This window comes from Trachemys scripta, chromosome 7 (genome assembly GCF_013100865.1).
Source record: "Trachemys scripta elegans isolate TJP31775 chromosome 7, CAS_Tse_1.0, whole genome shotgun sequence".
In the NCBI taxonomy this organism is placed as follows: Eukaryota; Metazoa; Chordata; order Testudines; family Emydidae; genus Trachemys; species Trachemys scripta.
This window is the reverse complement of record NC_048304.1, coordinates 120,357,917-120,377,507: the sequence shown is the minus strand read 5'-3', so window position 1 is coordinate 120,377,507 and position 19,591 is coordinate 120,357,917. Positions and strand designations below refer to the sequence as shown.

Here is a 19,591-nt window from a genome sequence, read left to right as displayed (position 1 = left end):
TGTGCCAGGCTGACCCTCTGAGAATGATTAAATGGAACGTTGCGACAAAGAGCATTAGGGAATTTCTCAACCTTTTTATGCAGCTCGGAAATCTCTGTCCTCCAAAGAATACTGGCAACAGTGAGGCTGCACAGTGAAGTCATCTTGCTGAAACCCTTCTCTGAAGCTTTCCGTTCAGACTCCGGCATGCTCGTGGATAAAACCAAGAGCATCGTAGGGCACGTGGAGCTTTCGTAACGTCTGTGGTTCCCATAGCGTTGGAGTTTGTTGGCTTGTTGTGAGATGAACTTCGTGATCATTTTTTTTATTCTTCCTCTTTATCTATAAATCCCCACGTTAGCTCCAGCTAGCCAAAGAGGGAGGCTCAGAGGATTTGATCCAAAGCCCACCAAAACTAATGAAAAAACTCCTGTTGACGTCTTTGCACTTCTGATCAGCCTTGTGACTTCATCACGGGGAGGACAACTGGGTGTGAGCTGGGTGTGTTTCCATCCCCTAAAGGTTCAGGGAAGGATCGGTGTGCTGGATTCCTCTCCCCCTGAATGACAGTAAAGGTATGTCTGCACTGCAGCTGGGAGTGAGCCTCCCAGCCCAGGTAGACAGATTCACTGTAGCAGGGCTCAAGGTAGCATGGTAAAAATAGCAGTGTGGATGTGGCTGCTCTCAAGCCAGTCACCAGAGTTGAAGCTCGCCCGACCCCCCAGAGTCTGAGCTCTGGTGGTACGTTTCCAGCTGCAGGGAAGACATGCCTTCTATTGTGTAACCATTAGACTACTAGGGCAGTTCCACTGTTCGTTGTAAGTGTTCTTTTGGACAGGCATCAGTCATGTCCTTGTTTGCTTGTTAGCCTTGTCACTGTTCAGGCATGCTGTTCATCTGCTAATCATTCAAGATTGGCTCCTGGCACTTTGTGTTTTGTGCGATGCTTCCCTGTCGCGAATGTGGCGAGATCCCGGAACGTGGTTTGGTTCATGGAACCAAAGGAAATGCAAAAAATTAAGTGGACACAGGTTTAGTTAAGCTAGAAGTGAATCAGATTTTCTTCCTCTCTTGTCACCACATGGAACAAAAAATCTTCCAAAGTTCTGCAATGCTTGCTGGTCGGCAAAACTTTCTGGGGCTGCATTCTTCCCCATTCTGTAGCATAGCCCATCAAATGGGTCGCCCATCCTTCCAGTTTCAGTGTTCAATGCTGCTTAGCGTAGTGTTAGTCTCCCTAATTTGGGCACTCACTGGGGTCCCGTTCAGCAAAGCACTTAATCATGTGTTTAAATCCATTCCAATATTCTTAATGCCCAACAAAGTCAGTGGGGCTTAAGCGTGTGTGTTGCTGAATTTGGATGGACTTAAGCATGCATTTAAAGTTAAGCATCTATTTAAGAGCTTTGCTGAATCATTTACTCTGGTTTTACTTCGCCGTGAGTCAAGACTCCTTCTGATACCCTGGGAGTTTTGATCAAGAATGGACACAGTGAAATCCAAGTCCAGGTTTGGATACTTATTGATGGACTAGAAGGCAGGATGAGTAGAAAGAACAGCCCTTCTGTTTCCCCCATGGCTTGTCAAAACCCCTGCATTTTCTCTTCCACTATCGTCATTAAAAATAAAGCTTGATTTTTCAGGAAAAAGAAGTTAGCTCAAATTTCCCAGCCAGCTCTAGTAAATAGGTGATTCCCAAAGATTGTGGGTACCCATGGCACATAGAATCTTAGAACTTGTAGGGCTGGAAGGGACCTCAAGAGGTCATCTAGTCCATCCCAATGCACTAGGGCACAATTAACTAGACCTGGACCATCCTGGACAAGTGCTTGTCTGACCTGTTCTTAACCACCAATATTGGGGATTCCACAGCCTCTTTAGATAAACGGTTCCAGTGCTTAATTATTATGATCTGATGCTCCTCATTACCTTTCTGTTTCCATAGTGACTATGGCTATGAAAGGCACAGTAACAACCAGTGCATGCCAGCTTTCTGGTTCAACCCGTCCTCCTTGCCAAAAGACTGCAGTCTCGGCCAGAGCTACCTGAACAGCACCGGGTAAGTAAGTCCAGCTGGCTCTCGCTTTTGGTGACCTTGTGGTGTTTACGGTAAGTCTGGCCCCATTAACGTTATCTCTACTCTGCCTGGCGGGTTTCCAGCCTTATTTGCGAGTTGCTTTTTTGCAGCCTCGTCTATATGGAATTGTGCCTCATTCCTCAGACACTGAGAGAAGTCCATTAACGTAAGTGACATGTAGATATTGCATTGCTCTCAAGTGATATATGATCCTGGGAGCCCACACTTCATGCCACCACTGCTGCAAAATTAAAGTACGAATCAAAATATCCATCTCAGCAGCTGCTGAACATGTAAACGGACACGCTCAGGGTATTTTCCGTGATTTTTCATATAATTTGTTTCTCTCTTGCTTTTCTTATTTATAACAACTCTTTAGGAAGCTTGGATTTATGCTGTGCGTCCTTACCCAGTTTTTCCCGCCTTCACCCTGTGTATTTAGTAGTTTGTTATTGTAGGGTTCCCATAGCACTGGGTCTGCACATACTGGTTTGTTACTGTGACATTCCTCATATTCTTAAGCTGCATGTGCTTTGAGGGCTGACGCAGGGTTGTTCATGAGTACCAGGCTCTGCCCACTGGTTTCTTTTGATAGGGTGGCTCCGGAATGTTGGGCTCCAAACCCGGGTTTGTTTTGATAGGGTTACTCTGGAATGATGGGCTGGTGATGCTGGTTTGTTTTGGTAGGGTTGTTCCGGAACGTTGGGCTGCAGATGCTGGTTTGTTTTGGTAGGGTTGTTCTGGAACGTTGGGCTGCAGATGCTGGTTTGTTTTGGTAGAGTTGTTACAGAACACTGTACTGCAGACACTGGTTTGTTTTGGTAGGGTCGCTCCAGAACACTGGGCTGCAGAGGCTGGTTTGTTTTGGTAGGGTTGTTCTGGAACGCTGGGCTGCAGATGCTGGTTTGTTTTGGTAGGGTTGTTCCAGAACGTTGGGCTGCAGATGTTGGTTTGTTTTGGTAGGGTTGTTCTGGAATAGTGGGCTGAAGACGCTGGTTTGTTTTGGTAGGGTCACTCCCGAATAGTGGGCTGAAGACGCTGGTTTGTTTTGGTAGGGTCACTCCCGAATAGTGGGCTGCAGACGCTGGTTTGTTTTGGTAGGGTCACTCCCGAATAGTGGGCTGCAGGCACTGGTTTGTTTTGGTAGGGTCACTCCGGAATAGTGGGCTGCAGGCACTGGTTTGTTTTGGTAGGGTCACTCCGGAATAGTGGGCTGCAAACACTGGTTTGTCATTTTAACATTCTTTGTGTGCCTCAGAAGATGTCTACTTGGAGGTCTGCTGTAGGGTTGCTCATGAGTGCCATGCCCTGCTCACCAATTTGCTCACAAATGCTGGCTGTTTACTGAAGGGTTGCCAATGAAAGTTGGGCTACTGTAAGGCCGTGTTCACGGGCCTTAGGAAACCACTCCACGGTGAAAGATTGTCATTAAAGTGGTCTGGCTGCAGCCGGGGGAGCCCCTGACAGCAGGGCTGCACTGGAGTGGGGAAGAGCCGCTGAAATCCTGTTCACCTTCCCCAGTTCTGCGAGGCAATGACTAGGAGGGTTAATCTCCTCGAACAAGGCAACAACTTGCCAAGTGTCCTCACAGGCAGCTAATCTCTTTGCTTTGCTTCTGAATGGAGCCAAGAGAAACCTGCTCCTTGAATCATTTAAAACTGAGCTGGACAAAGCTCCTGCCAAATCATTCAGGGTGCCTTGGAGCAGAATAGGAGCAGACACAGTGTAACGAAAGCATAATGAAATGCCATAATGCAGGAGACAGGGAGACGGAACAGGGAGCTGAATGGGCCTTCTCCAGCTTTCAGAGTGGTATGTAGCGAATCGGCTCAACAATATGAAACTGTTCTCACCGGGGAAGCCAGGGTCCCCGGAGAAGGCTGGATTGTGATTTGATTGGCTTCTGCGGATTAATAAAGCCTTTGAGTTTCTTTGATTTGAGGGGAGCATGTGGGCTGTCAGCCTGGGGCAGCTCTTTGAAATGCATACGTTACAAAAATAAAACCAACTCTCCCGAGCCCCACCTGAATTGTCCATGTTTCCCAGGTATCGGAGGATTGTGTCTAACAATTGCACGGATGGGCTGCGGGAAAAATACGTGGCCAAAGCGGAGCAGTGCCCCGGCAAAGCCCCGCGTGGGCTGCACGTCCTCACCACCGACGGCAAGCTGCTTGCCCAGCAAGGGCACAACACCACCTTCATCATCCTTATGGAAGAGGTAGGTCTCTGGGCTTGTTGGACCACTGAAGTGTGGGCTGCCTCCTTCCTTTCATTTACTGGCTTCATTAGGAGAATGGCATTCAGGTGGCCAAACCTGAAGCCTTTCACAGAAGGTGGGTGGAATGACGACCGTCCCAATGCAGGGGGGGCTGCAAAGCTCTGCTAGTTATCATGAAAAGGTGTCTACTGGCTGGAGCAGCCTCGGGGCGGTCTAGCCCAAGCCTGTAGAAAGACACGCCAGGATAGGGCATAATCATAGAGGAAGATTTTCAGACATACAAAGAGCGGTGAGATGCCCGAATCTCATTGGTTTTCAATGGGAATTGGGCTCCTTACTTCTGTACGCCTCTTTGAAAATCCAGCCATCATCTGTTTCAGGTGGGCATAGAAATACAGCTGAGACCATTCCACTTCTCTTCCTTCTTCTGAAACACTAGCCCAGTTTGAGGTTAGTACAGATGGCACCAGACAATACTTCTGTCTGTCACGGTCATAAGGAAGTCCCAGGTGAGAGTGATGCTGGTACTCCCCTCCTAGACCCCTGCACTCTTGAGACAAGCCCTGAATAAGGAAGTATACCTCTGGCTAGCAGCTGTTCCCCCCTGATACTACAAGGAGTGATGATGGCCATGTATTGTATTGCGGTAGTGCCCAAGAGCCTTAGTCGTGGACCATGGTTCTAGGTGCTGGGCAATGGACAATGCTAGCTTAGGTCGCGCTACACGGTTCTGCAGCGGGTGGTGGATTCTGTGGCCAACCCCACATCCGCTGGATAAGGGCGTTTCCTGGGGCCTTGACAGCAGTTGCATTAAAAGGACCTTTTGCCTGATGGCCTCCATTGAGGATCCTAGAGATATAATTGACCATGTTGCAAAAATCCCCTTTGTGGTTTCAACTACCTAGTTCCCTATCTGATGGTCTCAGCTTAGAGGGCAATGGCTGAATGGAGCACAAGAGGTTCAGCTATTCTCTCTCCCATAGAGGGGCTCCCTGGAGATCAGAGTTGAGGACGCAATGGAGAAATCTGTGTCTGGGTGGGTTTCACTGCCACTGCTCATGATCTGTGGCCAAGTAAGAGGGGGCAGGGCCAGAGATCACTGCCCCGTAGCCAGTCCCCATCAGTAGAACAGCCCCTAAGGGGCTGGCCTTTGGGATCAGGAGAGCTTGATGTGCGACTTAGCACCACTTTCACCTCCCTCGTTCAGATGCACCCAGGGGGAGCTTGATGTGGCTGAAGATTATGCTCGAGCGATCCAGTCCCCAGGGCACTCAGAGTGGCATCTGGAACCACCATGTTGCCATGAGCCGCTGGCACATGATTTGTCAGGATCTCTTGGAAATCACAGACCTTTGCTCTGATCCCCTTTGTCAACCTCCCAGGGATAATCGATTGCTGTGGCTTGCCCCCAATACCTCTCTGTATTCAGCAAGGAGGCCTTCGTTGGGGTGCGTTTGTCCAGAAAACTTCACCACCAGGCAGTGGATTGACACAAAGCCTTGACAGGTCACCGATTCATGGCACGCTCGCAGGATGATTTTTAAAGGCATGTGTAAGGACATTAGGCACCCAAATCCCACGGAAATGGTATTTGGGGGCCTAAATCCATCAGGCTTCTTTAAAAATTCCAGCTTGTATCCATTTTGGACACTGCCATTTTGTGGATACCTTTAATAAAACATAATTTCCTGGTTAAAAATCTCCCGGCAGACATTGAATGCGCACACAAGAAAGAAACATGAGCAATTATCAAATGCCTTCCCCATGTCACAATGACAGGGCAGATTGCGTAGATGGGATCAGAATATAAGTGTTAATCATCCTCGGTAAAAAGAGAGAGAGAATTTGCGAAATCAGGTTTACTTGGCGTTCTGTGTTCTGTTTGTTTATCTTTGTGCAGTTCACTCAGCTCAGACAAAAAAAACCAGGTTGGTCAGCTTCACTGTCTGTTTCTGGTCTGTTTCAGTGGAGGTGTGTTTAGGTTTCCAAAGGACAGAGGGATGCTTTAATATTTTTAAAAGTGAAACTTTTGTCATTGATTTCTTTTAACCTAAATACCATGATTATGAATTATGTGCACTACAGTATCTTCTAAAGGCCCCAACCAAGATCAGGACCCATTGAGCCAGGAGCTGGACAAACACATAAAAAGAGACCACCCCAGCCCCAAAGTGTTCACAGTCTTCACAGAAAAGGCAGAGGAGGGATAGGAAGGGAAACAGTATTAGGGAAGTGAAATGATTTGCCCAAAGTCACTGGTTTAGTTGGGGATTGGTCCTGATTTAGTTGAGGTTTGGTCCTGCTTTGAGCAGGGGGTTGGACTAGATGAACTCTTGAGGTCCCTTCCAACCCTGATATTCTATAATTCTATGGTGTCACTATGAGATCTGGGACCAGAAGCCATCTTCCCTGTCTCCCAGTTCAGTGCCCTAGCTATGGTATCATGCTGTCTTCTAATACTTTTCTAACCTGATGTTTTTTTTTAAGCATCCACATATTTTTCATTAAAAAAAATATAATGCAATGAAATGGTTCATTGTAACCAGTCTGAGATGACAGGGTCTCTTTGCATAGATTCATATTCCTCCTGCTTCTGCACAATGGGAATTTCTTGTCTACCTGGCTGATTCTTTTATCTGTTTAGATTTGACAAGGTATAAAGATTTGTAGAGACATTATTGAGTGGGAGTTCAGAAAAGAACAGACAATCTAAAAATTAGGACTCTAGTAGTAATTTATTAGGGAACTCGAGCGGAACAGCTGCAGACAAAGAATGATAAACAGACAGGAATAAGGTTGCAGGCAAGGTAGTTGAAGAGTTGTGTTGGCACAAGGTTTCAGGGATTGAAGGATCTGGTGAATAAACAGATAGGTTGGGTTAAGATATTGAAAAGGGATCAGATGATAACATTTTAGGCACAGGGCACTGGAGCTATCTATTGTTACTAGAGGTTGTCAAAATGTGTCCATTGAAACATTTTATTAATAAAAATGGATTTTCAATTAAATGTACATTTTCATGACAAAAATTCTGTTATGGAGAATTTTCCGTGGGAGATTTTTTTAGGTAAAATCAAAACGTTTTAAACAAAAAAGAATCAGTTTTCGTGCTTTTTTGACACAAACCTGAAAACCGTAGGAAAAAAATTTCAGAGAAAACGAAGAAATTTTCATTTTCCTCAGCTCTGATTATTACAGTACTTGAGGAAATGTAGTAAAATCCCTGCTTCCCTCTAGTTTTCGTGCCAGAAGTACGTTTGACAGGGCTTTAAAAAATACTAATGCACCTGTGTGTGTGAGTGAGTGAGTGTGTGTGTGGTTGTGCGTGTGTTAGTTATGTGCTTGGCTTCATAGTGTTATAACAGTGTGCCAGATCTTGAGATGGGATTAGTGTGTAGCTCCGTTCAAATTGGTGGACAACACAGGACGACGATCTGATCCAATGGCTCTGTGCTCAGTTACCAGTGACTTTTATTTTGTCTATTTCTGGGTGTCCTGAACATGCTAGTATGAATGGCTGGACCTAAACTCATCCATTAGGAGCTGAAGGTTGTGCCACATGTTCTTCTGAAAGATAATTTCCCCTAGATTTATGGTGGATCTTGGATTTCACCCTATTGCGTAGCGGGGTGTTAAAAGATCTCCATGCTGGTAATCCTACAATAAGCACATGGTGGTGGGTTTTATATATTGAAGGTATATATAGCTTTGTTCTATTTTAATTAATGTAGTTCTGGATTGTGCAGTTAAGCAGTGGAGTAAGAAGGAATAAGAATACACTCTCACATGAGCTCCCTGGACCTAGGGTCCGGGCACACACAAATAAGCATAGGTCTGAGTCTCTTTATTGTTTTGCTGAAGTAGGTGGGAATGGAGTAAGTGAGCCCCTGGTTCCCCCTGCCACTCTGCACCAGGGGGGAGCTGCGCCACTGAAATCAGCTCCCTAACATTGCAGCCTTCGCTCTGGTACTGCAAGATGAGGACAAAGCCACTCACCTGCAGGTTTTTATTGCTAGCGAACTGAAAAGACAAGAACAAGCCTGAGCAAACCTCAGGACACTGCATATTTATTCCTAGATGGTAAAAATATGTAAATCTAGAAAGGTCTGGGTGGAAATCCTGGCCCAGTTGAAATCAGTGGGAGTTTGGTATTGATTTCAGTGAGGCCAAGATTTCATCCATTCGCTGCACCCTGGTGGGCTTCTGACAAATTGCCAGGGCAGCCGTGGGTTTGGAAAACTTTCCCAGCTGAGCTCCAATGGGGAAGACCTGCCAAGGTAACACCCATCTCCACCGGTTCCCGCTGCCCGTCAGCTGCCCCTTGCATTCCATTGACCGAGTTGCACGTGTTACGGCGGGCCATTACCACATTCCCATTGAGTTGTGTACAGGACCAAAGCTATAGAAAGTGCCTCTTGACTATATCTGGAGAGCAATGTTTTTATTCATTTGTAATGCCTCCACTTCATTTCCGCTTTAATTTATATTCATAAACCCATTGTACGTGGGGCCTTTCGATATTTCAAATACCAGTCCGCAGCTAAGGAAATGGGGAAAGGCGGATTAGCGCTATCGCTGGCTCTGCATTAAAGAGCGAGGCCAGTAATTGGGTGGAAGGATCATCTGCTACTGTTTAGCTATTAGAAATCTGTTCCCTAATCTCCATATCAAAACCTTCTCTTTGTAGGAAGGAGAGGGGGGAAAAAACCAACAAACAAACCAAAAACCCGGCCACCAAGCAATGAGGAAAACAAAAAGAAAATGACATGGACGAGCATGGGACTCCAGAGATGGGTGATGGAGTTTTCACCCAGAGGTCACTAGGACTGAATCCAGACCAGCTCTGTTTTTTACCATATGTTCAGTGACCTCCCTATTAAATGAGTTTGTGAGCTCATCGCAGGCCCTCACAGAAATGTCCCGTAGCATTTAAGGGGACGTAGTGAATTCATAGATTCCCAGGTCAGAAGGGGACACTGCAATCATCTAGGTCAGAGGTGGGCAAACTATGGCCTGTGGGCCACATCCAACCCGTGAGACCGTCCTGTCCGGCCCTTGAGCTCCCGCCCATGGAGGCTAGCCGCCTGCTTTTCCCCTCCTCTCCCGCAGCCTCAGCGCGCCGTGCAGCCAGAGCTCTGGGTGGCAGGGCTGCGAGCTCCTGCCAGGCAGCACGGCAGCGAGAGCCGCCGGCCTGCCCCAGTGCTTTAGACTGCATGGTGGCGTGGCTGGCTTCCACCGGGCGATGTGGCTGCCAGTCCTGGTGCTCTGAGCGGCATGGTAAGGGAGCAGGGAGCGGGAGGGTTGGATAAGGGGCAGGGGATCCTGGGAGGCAGTCAGGGGACAGGGTGCAGGGGGGATTGGATAGGCATGGGAGTCCCGGGGGGCCTATCAGGGAGCAGGGGTGTGGATAGGGGTCAGGGCTGTCAGGGGACAGGGAGTCGGAGGGGTTGGATAGGGGGTCGGGTTCTGGGGGGGCAGCTAGGGGTAAGGGGTCTCGGGAGGGGATGGGCAGGGGACAAGGAGCAGAGGGGTTGGATGGGTCGAGGGTTCTGAGGGGGGCAGTCAGGGGGCGGGAAGTGGGAGGGGGTGGATAGGGGGCGGGGGTCAGGCTGTCTGGGGAGGCACAGCCTTCCCTACCCAGCTCTCCATAGAGTTTTGGAACCCCAATATGGCCCTCAGGCCAAAAAGTTTGCCCACCCCTGATCTAGTCTGACCCGCTGTATAGTACAGGCCAGAGAACTTCCCCAGAATAATTCCTAGAGCTGATCGTTTAGAAAAAAATCCAACCCTGATTCAAAACCTTCCTTTAGTAACCTTTCTATCCAATTTTTGAACTGTCCTGGAGAGTACAACAGAGCATTTTGTAGAGTGACCAGATGTCCCAATTTTATAGGGACAGTCCCAATTTTTGGGTCTGTTTCCTATATAGGCTCTTATTACCCCCCACCCCCATCCCGATTTTTCACATTTGCTGTCTGGTCACCCTAGCATTCTGCCCTTGCTAAAGAATTCTATAGGATGGTTAAAAAGCGTCTTATTCACCCTCTACTAACTCCTCTGGGTTTTATAGCACTCAGTTACATTTCTACAGAAGCCTGTTGGCTTCCTCCCTGTCAAATTCAATAGGACTTTTCCATGTTCCAAGAGAACAAAGGTGAAATGTGAGCCCCATTGAAGTCAATGGCAAAACTCCCCTTTGATTTCAATGGGGCCAGGATTTCACTCAAGTGTTGTCCTCGCAAAAGCTACATGCATGCACAGCACCCTTGCTCTTAGTCCCAGCAGAGAGGCCATGGATGGAATGGTCCTGGCGGTTAAGTGATACAATCCCTATGGCTCAAGGCAGAGCTACATTGGCAGGGAAGACGCTAACACAGTCACTCTCTGTGCTGTGGAAGAGGAGATTCCACTCCCCAGCTGTCAGTCCAGCTCTGACCGTCACTCCATAGAAGGACGTTGTAACGGTCGGGAAAGATTTGTCCCGGAGCCTGAGTGGTCATGCTGCTGTGTCATTGGCTTTGTGCACCTTTTGTTGTGTTTCCTAAGCCACTTTCCAGTTGATTGGCTGTGGCTTGTAAATTCGGGATGACTTTTCATCTGGCCAGAAGGGCAGGCGGGCTGCTCCCTCTGCAGAGCTCTGCAGTGGATTGGGGGGAGAGAGGGGGTGTTAGGGATCAAACCTTTTTTGGTGGATGAGGACTAGGGAACTGGCTGGCTCCCTGATTCTCTGCTCCAGACTCAGTGCAGGTTAGCGCATCCTGACAGCTGCTCTAGTTTGCTTCAGGTAGTTATGGTCTCCAAAGGACCACTACCACCTCCAGCCAATGCTCCTCTCTGCCCCCAATGCCCCCTGAGGGCTGCAGGGAGGGAGCCAGCCCTCTCAGCTTTAAGCCTGTTGGGGATGCTATCACACTGGGGGGCATCCCAAGCAGGGAATTATGTTCCCTTCGTGCCACATGACCTGCACAGAGAGAGCAGACCAGAGCAGAGAATCTACCCCTAAATCTGGTTATTATCGTGGGCAGCTATCCCTGTTTTGCGCAGCAAATGCAAAACGGTGCTTTTAATCACCTGGCCTCTTTGGGGTTTAATGCAGCCCTGCGAGTATGGTAGTTTATTCCAGTGAAGTCCGAGGGAGGGAGGCGGGTTGGAGAAGCATTAACTGGGTCTGAACTGCATGGTAGTTTCCCTCCACTAATTAGACCAGCAGGTAGTGGATCTACATCATTAGTCTTGATCCTGACCCTGCACGTTACAGCACGTGGGAGTTTTGCTGTTGACTTGCGTGGGAGCAGGCTGTTCACAGCACCTCACGAAAGCAAGTTAAACTCAGGAGCAGTGGTTGGTCTTGAACTGGAATCTCTCTCCTCTCTCTGAATAGCTATAGAGATAGAATCTGTTTGATTTCTGGACTGGAGCATCCCAAGGATGTACTCAAACATTCCCTCTCTTTTACCGACTTTCCCAATCCAAACTGGATGCGATTGGAATCCTTATCACCTTAAAGAAAGGATTCGGGCCGTGAGTGCTTATCTGCACAGAGAGCTACACAGATTTAATGTAAGGGGTGATTTTAAACTGACTTAGTTAAATGGGTGAAGAGCGCCATGTGGACGCTTTTATTTTGGTTTAAAGCAGGCTTATTTTGATTTAACCGATTGGAAACAAATTTAAAAATAAACCACTTTGGGTCTGTCTTCACTGCAGTTAACTCGGGCGCTTACCTGGTGTTTTAGCCCAAATCTCCCTACCATCCACACAGCAAAACCTTTGACCTGGGTTTGTAGGTGCTCCGATTTCAGGCTAGCTCACGCAGTTAAGGGCATAGGTTAGATCTCGGGCCTTGGTTTAACTGAGGCTGGAATCTGTCCACTTTGCAGTGAGGATGCCAGCTAGTGTCACTCAAGTGCTGACAGTCCTCCAATGCCTTCCCCACAATTCCCCCCAAAGGGCAGACAACTTCTCCCACAATTGACACAGTTGACTGGGAAAGAATCCTAGAGTATCTCAGCACAAAGAACCATGGGATATGCCTCCCCAGACCCACCCGGGCGAGTGTAGAAACAGTGAGGATGCAGTAACATGGGAAGGGCTTTGCTGTGACCGCACTCATGCCTGGGTTAAGATAACCTGGCTTCTCAGAGCCAGGTGCTGATCACTTGGGTTAGCTGTTCAGGGACAACGTACCCCCTGAGACCAAACTAACAGTTTAACTGAACTGGTTTAAAAACTGATTTAAATGAAACCATTGCAGCTGCTGCAAGTAGAAAAGGCCTAAGACTCTGGGATTTCTTGTCTGCTGTTCACTCATTTGTACTCCCCCCTCTTCTTGTATGCAGTGCACTCCAGCAGCACCTGGAAGGCGCTCCTAGCTAATCCTTCAGCAGAGACGTAACCTTCCATCTACGCAGCTCCTCCCACCTCAACTGCCCCCAATATAGACACATATCGGGTGCCCCGTAAGCAGCACTGTAGTGGCGTTCTGCACCCTTGAACCACTGGATCAGGAGTGGGAGGATAACATCTGCTCACACCTCTTAATGCCCAGGTTGTTCTGGGCATTGCTGATATGTAACAGATCCGGAGCTGGCTCTGGCTGTGTCTGGGGGCATTGCAGCATTTGGCAGAGATCGTTTTGCCACGTGCCGGGGTTGTCTTCGCACTAACAAAGTGAAGCTGAGCAGCGGGATGGAGTGTAACATCAATCCCCCTTCTCAGCCGACGTCCTAACCGCAGTGCTCTCTGTTGCAGGGCGATCTCCAGAGGACAAACATCCAGCTGGATTTCGGAGACGGTATTGCCATGTCCTATGCTAATTTCAGCCCCATAGAGGAGGGCATCAGGCATGTTTATAAGAGCGCTGGGATCTTTCAGGTGACGGCCTACGCGGAAAACAGCCTGGGCTCCGACACTGCTGTCCTCTTCCTGCATGTGGTCTGTAAGTAGATGTCGGCGCTAAACTCTAGTTCTGAAATTCTGGCCTCATTGAGGCCAATGGAAAAACTCCCATTTACTTCAGTGAGGCCAGTCACCCTAGGAAATGTCTCATCCCGGCCTGTATACATGGCTCAGACCTCATGCACTCCCGGCCCTTTGAGTAGCATCCTGACCTGCAGGGTGAATTTCACTGCATTCTTGTAAAAGAAGATGTTCCTTTCACACATGCAATGAGGGATTTTAAAGGGCCAGCTCTGTATGCAGGGGATAGATAAACATACTTCAGACCGCATGAATCAATCCCTCAAAACACAACTCAAACCTTTCCTTAGGGTGTGAAAAACTTCAGGTAGTTTTAGCTACTGTTTGTGATTATATTTCATTCTCATGTGCTGCCGCACTTTGTGGTTCTGGATAGCTCTGAAAAAGAGAAAACACCACAAGATTGGTTTATTCCATCAGTCCCTCCAACGTAGCAGAAAATGCTACATAGCTCCTGGTCTCACCAGTCTTCCCATCAGTTTCTAGACCAAAGAGATGCGGACAAGCTTCTGGAGGAGCAATATAAATGCCCAGAAACACACACTGCCTTGGCTTGGCTTATTGCTGTTATGAAACAGATCCATAAAAATACACTGCAAGAAAAAATTAAATAATGTTACCACCTCTCATGACTTTATTGCAAATCTCATGATTAGAGCTGGTTGGAAATTTTCCATCAGAATGATTTTTCGACAGAAAATGTGGTTTCCACAAACTCAAAATGTTCCGTGGACAACATTTTTCGATTTTTCCATCAGGCAACTCAAAATGAAATACGTTGTTATGCGATCCTTCAACATGAGTTGAAACCTTTCAGTTTGTTAAACTGCACCAAAACATTTGGTTTCAAGTCAATTCAACATTTAACTGCATCAACGTAAGATGTGGTGCCTTTGGGAGTTGTAATTTGGGTGCTTTGTGCCTCCATTCTCTCCTGTGGACTCCTTGGCTGATCTGCATCTCCCATGATGCACCTCAGTCTCACTTCATTGAGCCATGTGGTGCATCATGGGCTATGTAGTCCATCCAGGGTGCCTGGCACTGAGGGAAGAATGAGGCAAAATCAATTGAATGCTGATAGTCTTCCAATGCCCTTCCCCACTATTCCTCCCAAAGGGCACACAAGTTCTCCCACAACTGACACTGTTGACTGAGAAGAAATCCTAGAGCCTCTCAGCACAAAGAACCATGGGATATGTCCCCCCCAGACACACATGGGCGAGTGTAGAAACAGTGAGGATGCAGTAACATGAGTAGGGCTTTCTTGTGGGCATGCTCACACCTGAGCTACGCTATCCTGGCTGCTCACTCCCAGGTGCGGATCACTGGAGTTAGCCGTTCAGTGAAAATATACCTTCTGAGACCAAACTAACAGGGGTTCACAACAGTTTAACTGAACTGGTTTAAAAACTGATTTAACAGATACAGAGGCAGATACAGTTTAAAGTTGAACTGACCCAAAACAGAACATTCCAACGTTTCTGAATCAAAATTGTTTGGAACTTTTCATGTTAGAAAAAGTTTTGTTATTTTAGTATGTCTCAATATGGGACAAACACGAATATAGAAATATTGGACTTTTCAGTGGGACAGAAATGCTGATTTCGATGAATCTCTGCTCTTGATATTTCCTCTTTTCTGAAAGCCCCAGTTCCTAAGATCATGTGACCATGTTAAACTCTCAGCTTTCATTTTGAAACCAAGTAAATGGCTAGGCCTCATGGCTTCAAGAAAAGCTTGAAAATGAGATCCAAGCAGATTCTAAAGGCTCAGAAATCAGAAGAAAAATAAAACAAACTCCAAATATATTATTCCTTTTTATGATCCTGATTTAGGGGTCTGTGACTCACGATTTTTGAATGTTTGGGGTGGGCAATGCTGATTAAATATCACAAAGCCGTTAGGCCTGGAACATTTTCTGGGGCATTAATAATACGTGAGTACGTATATAGTGCTTTTCATATTTAATGTATTTGACAAACGTTAGCTATTTTATCCTCACAAATGCGAGTGAAGGAGGTAACTATCGTTAACCCCATTTTATACATTGGAAAGCTGAGATCCAGAGTAGTTAAGTGACTTTCTTAATGCCACAGAAGACAGTGAATGAGTGTAGAACCCAGGATAAGAATGCAGGAGATCGGAGCGTTCTCTCCTGTGCTTGGACCATTAGACCACCCAGTCTGAGAGATCCTGTTGCAGTCACTGCTATACCCTTTAATTCACATTCCTGACGGAAGTTCATGAAGCTCAACTATCTTCACCCTCAGCCTGCAAATACAGCACCTCTCCCTCCATTTGCTGCGTTCCCCGAGGGGTACACTTGTCTAAAATTTCCAGATGGCAAGAGCCAGTGGAGAGGATCAGTTTTAAACTCCGAGCTTGGTGCGTGAAAGAGTAAAAATGTCCCTGGAATCTTGTATCATGCTTGTACTTCCCTCAAAATCAATCACAACTGAATTTAACATCCAGTTATTGGAGCATTAACTGCTCTTGGCTTCACCTTGGGCCATTAGCTAACAAAAGCAGTTGTTAGCCAGTAATAGCAACCCATTGCTCAAGGGTTATTTAATTTTATTGTTGGATTTGCTGTTCGATATTGAGATCCTAGAGCCGGGGACTCACATGGCCCAGTTGAGCCTCTTTGTCTTCTTCTCCCTTGTCCTCTGAGATCCCATCACTGTCCCTTTAGACCTGTAGCTTGATCTAAAGATTATGTATTAATTATATTGATTACTTAAGAATTCCCAGTTATCACTTTGAGGTTTGACAGGTGCTTGTCTCAAGATCAGGCCCAGTTTTATTAAAATTACTGTTCAATTGGGAACCCTGATGTGCACAGTTGCAACCCTCACACTTTAGGAACCCTTCTGTACTTACAATAGTTTATTAATACCTTTAGGAAAGTCACAAACACTCTTGCCCAGCAAGGTAGGTAGAGACAATACAGAATGTACATCTGAACATCCATATACTCACGCTATCCCATGCAGAACAACCTGAAGGGTTAGCCATTATCTTCTCCATCACCATCACCTTCCTTCTCATCACCAGTGGGCACCATTCTGGCACCTCCCAAGGGTTACATCTCTCTCTCCTCCTGCCCGCAGGCTGGGATAGAACTTTTTATAACTTGTTCCGCTGATGCCACTATGTCTAATGCATATTCAGTAGCAATTTCTCCCCTCTTCCTTGTTTGTATTTCTTCACCCTACTAATGTTCGGGTGCCCTTCTCCTATAGGTCAGTATATTAATGATTTCAACTTATTATCATATACGTCAGGGGGTCTCGGGGCTCCAGCTGCCTGTGGGGGAGCGCAGGCAGAAGGGGTGGAGTTGGGGGCTAGCCTCCCCAAAGGGGGGATCTACCCGCTGCCCATGCGCCTGCCACTCACCTCCTCACCCCCCGCCCGCCTCCTGTGTCCCTCCTCACTCCTCCACCTTCCACTCGCCTCCTGCCTCCTCACCCCCCACCTGCTGCTCACCTCACTGCTTGCCTCCTCACTCCACCCCTGCTCAGGGTATACTGAGGCCTGGAACCCGTGTTCTCAGAGCATCTGAGAGACTGGGGCAACTCCTTTATTCCTAGAAAGTTAGTGCACGTGTCTGGTGTCTGGCTGCCTTGTTGTCCCCGTCAAAAGGAGATAACTGCAAAACCCAAGGCCTCAGCCAAGCCTGGGGTCTCATTGTGTTAGGGGCTGCACATACACATAGTAGGAGTCAGTCCCTGCCCTGCAAAGAGTTTACAAGTCCAGTAGAAGAAGGGTTAACTTTCCCGTTGTAGAGAGGAGAAACTGAGGCAGAGAGATTTAGTGATTTTTCCCAGGGTCACACAGGGAGTCTGTGGCAGAACTGGGAATCAGACCTGCCTCTACTTAGCCCCAGGCCAAGCGTTATCCACAAACCCACCTTTCCTCTCTAACAGTAGTGGTCCATCTGACTACCAGATCTGAACAGCACCGATAAGACATAATCAGCAACATGCTAGCATGCCTAGTGCATCTCAATGACCAATTTAAATTCAGTTCCCCACAAAAAAATAAAGCAAGAGGAGGGGGAAAAACAGATGGAGAAAAAGCTGAAGTTCCAACCGAAAATGTTAGCGTTTTCTCCATCTGTTTTTTTTTTCTCTTGTTCTTTTTATTTCTGTGGCGAGGAACTGAATTCTCAATTGTCATGCACTGGGAGTGAACACTAGAGTTATTTCTGGTCATTTGCTGCTGCGACAAGATTTCCTGCCGCATCGTCACCTTTTCGACCATTCCAGAAGCAAGGGAGGTAATCTGTTTAACCTCTCGGTTCGCTCTTCTTCTCAGAACTCTTACTGTAGAAAGATAAAGATGGCCCATAATTACCAAAAGTAGAGAAGAAAATACTACTAATGACACCTGACCCCCAAATGTTCCCAGGTATAGCTCTAGATCAAAAAGGAGCAAGAAGTTTAGATGCTTGCCCAGACTTATTCAAACTTCTTTGCTCTGGAAATCTCATGAGACCAAGTGCTCTCAGAAGACTCTTATTAGTACCTGGCTTTGATCAGGTCATGAAGACCTCAAACATAAATGTTCTTAGAGCGTTTTGGTATTTCTGCTTCGTGACGCAGTTAATACCAAGTTCGGAGGCTTGTCAAATATTATGAATAATAATCACTCCCTAGTTACATTTTCAAATTAGCATCTTTGTGCTTTCTGCCCCTTTGCACTTGGGAAAAGCTCCCCATAGATCTCTGCAAAGCTACCTCATTCTCTTCCTTCAAATCCCTCCTTAAAACCATCCTTTGCTGTGATGCCCACAAAAAACTCTGACACTGCCTATCACGATGACCAGTACTGTATCATAGTTTCCTTGTCCTCCTATGTCTGTAGCCACCTTTACCTCTTGTCTTGTATTATATTGTAAGCTCTTTGGGGTGGGCCCATCTTTCTGTTCTGTTTGTACAGCGCCTAGCACAATGTGGTGTTGGACCATAACTGTGGATATTGGGTACTACTAGAATACTATTATTAATAATATTGAAAACGATTGGGGCTTTGGGTTCAAATCACGAAGACAGAGGACTGTTTTCAGTTTAAAGAGTGGCTGGAGGATCCTTTCTGATGTGTCTTAGTGCTCAGATACAATGATGATGAACAACCATATAATACCCTAGCTGGACTGATTTTGCCGATCCGTGCTAGGTTTGTTTAATCAAGGGGGGAAATTTGTCCATCCAACATGGTTGGAGGGTTGGTAATGGGCCCTTTCACCTAGAGGACCCAGCTTAACTGGTGAGATTGAAATCCATAGCTATCTGTGAGTTGTTTGGTGACCTGTGCAATGAGTTGGTGGGTTTCAGTTTGGTTCCTAGCAGACAGATGTCCACGTTACAAAAAGCATCATTCCAGCTGGCTCCAACAGGCCAAGGTTTGAATGGGCAGAGACTCTAAATCACCCTGTAAAACCCTAACAGCTTGTGCATCCCAGCTCCAAGTCTGAGATACAGTGATGGGGCTGCATGGGGGAGGCTTGCACACCTACCTCCTATGATGCGACCCTATAAAAGCTCAACAAAGAATTGGAGTCTCCAGGGCTGTTAATCTGGTATCATCGTCTATTATTAAGTAAACTTCTAAGGGTTTGATTCTCTCCTCCATTGCACCAAATTCATGCTGGTGGAACTCCATTGACTTCAAAAAGGAGAGAATTTTGCTTTACGTCACTGTAGAATGTTGTGCAGGGAGGACTTACCGAGACGCCTGTAATGATGAGATCACCTCCCGCAGGTCCAGTGGAGCATGTCCATCTGAACGTACCCTTCGTTGCCATTAGGAATAAGGAAGTCAACCTTACCGCGGTGGTATGGCCAAGTCAATCGGGCACCCTAACCTACTTCTGGTGGTTTGGTAACAGCACCAAGGTACGGTCCCTTTTGATCATATTGTACTTACCTCAGTGGCTTGGCAGGGCAGAATATTGTTTGAGCAGCAATGAAAACACGCTGCTCTTGCTGCGTTTTTTTCCCCTGGATCTAAAAAGGTTTGTTCGTTATCTGAACTTTGCCCATTGTGATTTATTTTCCCCCTTGTGGTGGTGTTGCAGGAGTCATTACATTTTTGCCGCTGCTTATTATTGTGCTTGGCAGACCATTGTTATTACCTGAGTTTGCTTGCAACTTAACAAAATTATATACCACTATATACCGGATAATGCTGGGTTTCAACACAGCATTTAACAGCTGCTGGTGTTCAAGTAACCATTGGTGTTTCCATTATATACCAGTATACAGTGTATAATGCTCAATTCCAACACAGTACTTTAAAGCTGCTGGTGTTCAAATAACTATCGCTGTCTAGAAATT

General features: G+C 46.8%; 1 protein-coding gene across 1 annotated transcript in view; it reads left to right on the top strand.

The window, feature by feature from the left end:
* Window positions 1-19,591, top strand: part of SORCS3 (sortilin related VPS10 domain containing receptor 3) — a 461,180-nt gene that overhangs the window by 410,504 nt on the left and 31,085 nt on the right. The window contains exons 17-20 of the mRNA XM_034776996.1: window positions 1,925-2,038; window positions 4,103-4,274; window positions 13,026-13,212; window positions 19,017-19,150. Coding sequence (XP_034632887.1) covers window positions 1,925-2,038; window positions 4,103-4,274; window positions 13,026-13,212; window positions 19,017-19,150 — 607 coding nt within the window. The remainder of the gene's footprint in view (window positions 1-1,924; window positions 2,039-4,102; window positions 4,275-13,025; window positions 13,213-19,016; window positions 19,151-19,591) is intronic.